Genomic DNA, 4,358 nt, shown 5'->3' on the forward strand with positions numbered 1-4,358 from the left:
AGTCAAAGTGGGCACTTTCTTGCCTAGGGTGCTGGCACACAGACAACTGAGCTTTTTGTCAATTCTAGGATGCAAACAGCAGGGCAGAAGTCCACTGTGAAAGGTCATGCTTGATCGAAGACCCTCACCACTGGACACCAAGCCTCACAGACGGACGGCCTCTCGTACGTCTCCCAAGAGGAGCAGGAGTGGGTTTGAGGCAGGGAAGAATCACGTTTCACAGTCAGTTCTGTCACAAGGACGTCACTGAATGGCCTTGTGAGTGTAGTGCACCGAGCCGGCCGGCTGACAGCCTTCTGTGGAGCCCCGGCCATCAGGGGAACGTCTTAGAATGTGTATGTTTGAGTGCAAAACCTCTCCAAACTACCCAGCCAAGAGAAAAACAGCTGTCGCCTACACCACTCAGGGACTCTCACCTCCACAGGGTGGAGGTGGCTTAGTTCCACTAGTCTGATTTTTCAGAGGGAACAAATGGATTCAAAAGTAACTTCTAATTTTAGATCTCGAAAGACTTTAGAGCTCAGAGAGCATCTGGGCTTAAGAAATAAATGTCAGGTGTGGAGGTCTGAGACCACCTAGCCCACTCTGCTATGAAATCAGGTTATGAACACCAAGAACGACACGGCGAAGGAACAGCAGGCTCTGAAGGGCGTTGAGCTGGCCAGTGCTATCTCCTGGTTTTATTCTAAGCTCATCCTCGTTCCAGCTAGAATCCAAGTGTGAGCACAGCTTGTGTCTTACGTTGCTTTGTTTGGAAGCATTGTGAGAATTTAGCAGGTAAGACTAACTCAGTAATCCCGAATCAAACATACTTACATGCAATTTGGGGCCTGCAGCATCCCAGATGAAAAGGATGGAGCGGTAGGGTGATCCTAAATTAGGAACATGTGTGCAGAAAGACAGACCAAACAAGGAAATAAAACAGATCATGCACAAAAGTTTTAGAACTTCTTCAGAGGGAAAATGATCTTTAAGACCAATCTGAAAGATCATTCTAGTTAGCAGTGAAACACTACAAACATCAACTCCCATGAAGCTGAAAGCTGCTTTTTATTAACATTCCACAAAACAGAAGAGGCTGTTCTTACAGTCAGGAGTGTTTTTATTGCGAGAAGTTTTCCACTGGCTAGCACTGGGGCAGCAGGAGGACACAGCTGGCTCTGTGAAGAGGTGGCAGGAGGCAGTGCGGGCAAGTGACACCAGGCTCACACAGGGCAGATCCTTGAGCATGATGGTGACATGGGTTTGCAGCCTTAAAGCCGGGCCTCATTCCCAACACATCCCTCACCCCAGATGCGGAAGGTACAGAGTCCTGAAGGGTATCAAGCTTGCCACAAGAAGCGAGAGGTGGGCAGGGGACAAATGGGCTGAGGAAATCCTCTCATGAGGATCAGAAATTGGACCCCACAGCACGAAACCCCCAGAGTGGCCTGGCTTTGGATCTGCACTCACGGTGACTGAGGTGGCCTATGAGGCTGGCAGTTTACCTTCTGGCTGTGGGGAAGCTCGGTTGCCACTACCCTGCCTCTCTGGTTCTCAGCCACCCCTCTCCTGGACCTCTGCTCCTCCGCTGCCTCCTGTGTCTGCTCAGAGCTCCCGCTGCCCCACCCCTCTCCCACCCCACCTCAGGGACTCTCGGCCCTCCCTCGCCTGTAGTCTGCAGACTCCAGAGCTGTGCCAGTGTCTGCTGGGAGAAGCCTGCCTCCTGAGTGACACGAGGCTCACTGCAGAAGCCAAGCAGAAGAAACATGTGTGGGGCTAGGCCATGTTTTATTTACTCACAAGTCCAAAGCCCTGTGCACAGCTGAGAGCAGACCACGCCCTGCAGTCTGCCAACCTGGAACTTGTGACACTGCACATGATGTGTTCTTCACTCATGCAGCACTGAGACCCCACAACAACCCTGTGAGATAGGAGTCACCACCCCTCTGCCTGAGTCATGTTACAGATGGGGAAACCGAGGCACAATTAAACAAAGAGCACATCACACAGGAAATTCAGGCTCAGCCTGGAGTTTGAACATGAAATAATTCCTGGCTCTCACCACAGACCACCTGGTGGCCTGCTGGCCCCTCCTAGCCCGTCTGCTGACTTCTTAACAATGAACAGCACAAGAATTTCAAATTTCTCTTTCTGAATGCCCTGCATACCACAGTTCTCTCTTCATCAGGTCTACAGAGCTCCAAGGCTGGGCCAGACCCTGGGCAGCACCTCTCCTAGAGTGGGGCAGCCTTCCCCACACAGGCCCAGGACTAGGGAATCCTAACAGGGAGTGTGCTGATCCTCACACCGCTCAGCCCCACGCGACACACTTGGATGGAGAGCAGACTTCCATGGCATTCCTCCAAAGGCCGTATTGTAAAAGGAACCAGAAGGCATCTCGTCCTGGGCAGTGACACCCAGCAGCACTTGCTGCCGATGGCAAGGGCAGGCTGCACTGGCCCGAGTGCAAGGATCTGCGCAGCTCTGAGGCCCGGCTGTTGGCGTCCAGAGCAGTCTGGCCCTGAGTCTGGAAGGATGTGGCAGCAGGGGTGGTGGTGGTAGCAGCGGCAACAGCTCCAGCTGGCTCGTGTGCCGGGATTCAGGCAGGTCATTCCGGCCAGCTCACCCTTGGCTTCAGGAGCGGCTCCGGTCCTCATGGTTCCCCACAATCATCTTGCTGTATAGCTTCTGCTGCTCCTCTTTGAACGTATCCTTCACTTTCTCCCTCTTCAGTCCGCCATCCCTGAGGAGAGAAAGGCCACGTAAGCACCAAGAAGGCTTCCAGCCACCTTGCATCATGGCAGATGTATCTCACTGCTCCAAGATCAAGAAATACAGGCCAAAACCAAGGGTAGCTGGCTCTGCAGCCCTGCGTCAGGATGGGTCACCCTGGCACTCTTAACTGCTTCACCCAAGAGAAGCCTAACTTCCTTTCTACTCTGACACTCATCTTCCCCCTCAAAGGACAAGGGAGACATTCTGGCATGGTGGGAGGGGAGCCAGGTGTTGACACATACTGAGATGCAGCGAATCTGTAAAACTGTGAAATGTAATCTCTGAAGTTCAGATTCAGGGATACTCCAAATTCATGCAAAGAACGAACAGCAAGACAAATGCATGAAGGGTTTTTTCCCCTTTTTTACGGTGTTGACGGCAAAAAGGCTTTGTGCAGGCTGAGCTACACTCCCAGCTCCAGTGAAATGCAAGTTCTCATTTCTTCTATGTTCAGAGGATGGAAGTAATGGAAACCAGAAATCCTTGGCCTGCTGTCAGGAGCTGGCTTCACCATTCCAGGACCTCCCCCTGGACTTGCACAGCTCCCTGGACTTGGGTTTCCCCTTCTGGGGCTCACCCCTAGCACTTGTCAGCTCAGGTCCTCGACAAAGCTCTAGGATTATCTCACCCTCCATGCCCTATGAACACCCAAGCCTGCTTTCTGCCTGACTTGTTATTATGCCCTGGGGACAGGAACATAGAGTAAGGGGTAAACTTTTCAGTTTAAAAACGTATCCGAACTGGATTCAAACCTGGCTCCAGTGCTTACTCTGTGACTCTGGAAAGTGAGCAAACTTCTGTTTCATTTTCTTAACATACATGAAAACAATGAGTCTGACACTCATAGATTTCCATTTCCAAACAGGTGACATGAGACCCTCATATAGCAGCAGCAGTGGCGGCGGCAGCACCCAACACATAGTAAGTGTTCAGTAAATATCCTTATGCTTAAAAGGCCATAGTTCAAGTGCCATACCATTACCCAGGAATGTACAGTTCCATTAAAGGTGGAGTCTCTGCCCAGAGCATCCACCCATGACTAGCCTTAACACTTACCCTGGGGGTCCAGATGTGGGAGAGCAGTGAAGCAGCACCATCCCTTTCCATCTGCTGGGATCATGAGTGTACTACCTCAGATTCTAGGACAAGGAAGGGTAAACCACAGCCCATGGGCCAATTTAGCCTGGCATCTGTTCTTATAAATAAAGTTTTATTCAGACACAGCCATACCCATCTGTTTCTACATTCCCTTTGCCTGCTTTCTCACTCTGAAGATAGGAGGAGTAGCAGTGCACTTCACATGGCCCAATGCATAAAACATTTACTGACTTCACAAAGAAAAACCTGTCAATTTCTGATCTAGGAGATAACAAGCTAAGTGCAATACATCAATTTTTTGAGTCAGGCATGGTGGTGCATGTAATCCCAGCACCCTGGGAGAATGAGGCAGAAGGATGGCAAGTTTGAGCCCAGCTGGGACAATCCTGGCAACTTACTGACTTAGCAAGATCCTGACTCAAAGATTAAAAAAAGGTCGGGCTGTAGCTCAGTGCAAAGGCCCTGGGCTCATTCCTTAGTACTAACAACAACAACAAAAAAAA

General features: G+C 50.7%; 1 protein-coding gene across 2 annotated transcripts in view; it reads right to left on the reverse strand.

Moving 5' to 3' along the window:
* Nucleotides 1–1,031: 1,031 nt before the first annotated feature.
* Gpat4 (glycerol-3-phosphate acyltransferase 4) overlaps nucleotides 1,032–4,358 on the reverse strand; it is a 46,846-nt gene continuing 43,519 nt past the window's right edge. For both annotated transcript variants that reach the window (XM_005410526.1, XM_005410527.2), the window contains exon 13: nucleotides 1,032–2,725. In XM_005410526.1, coding sequence (XP_005410583.1) covers nucleotides 2,617–2,725 — 109 coding nt within the window. In that variant the 3' untranslated portion in view covers nucleotides 1,032–2,616. The remainder of the gene's footprint in view (nucleotides 2,726–4,358) is intronic.

This window comes from Chinchilla lanigera, unplaced genomic scaffold (genome assembly GCF_000276665.1).
Source record: "Chinchilla lanigera isolate Chin_1 unplaced genomic scaffold, ChiLan1.0 scaffold00135, whole genome shotgun sequence".
Classification (NCBI taxonomy): domain Eukaryota; kingdom Metazoa; phylum Chordata; class Mammalia; order Rodentia; family Chinchillidae; genus Chinchilla; species Chinchilla lanigera.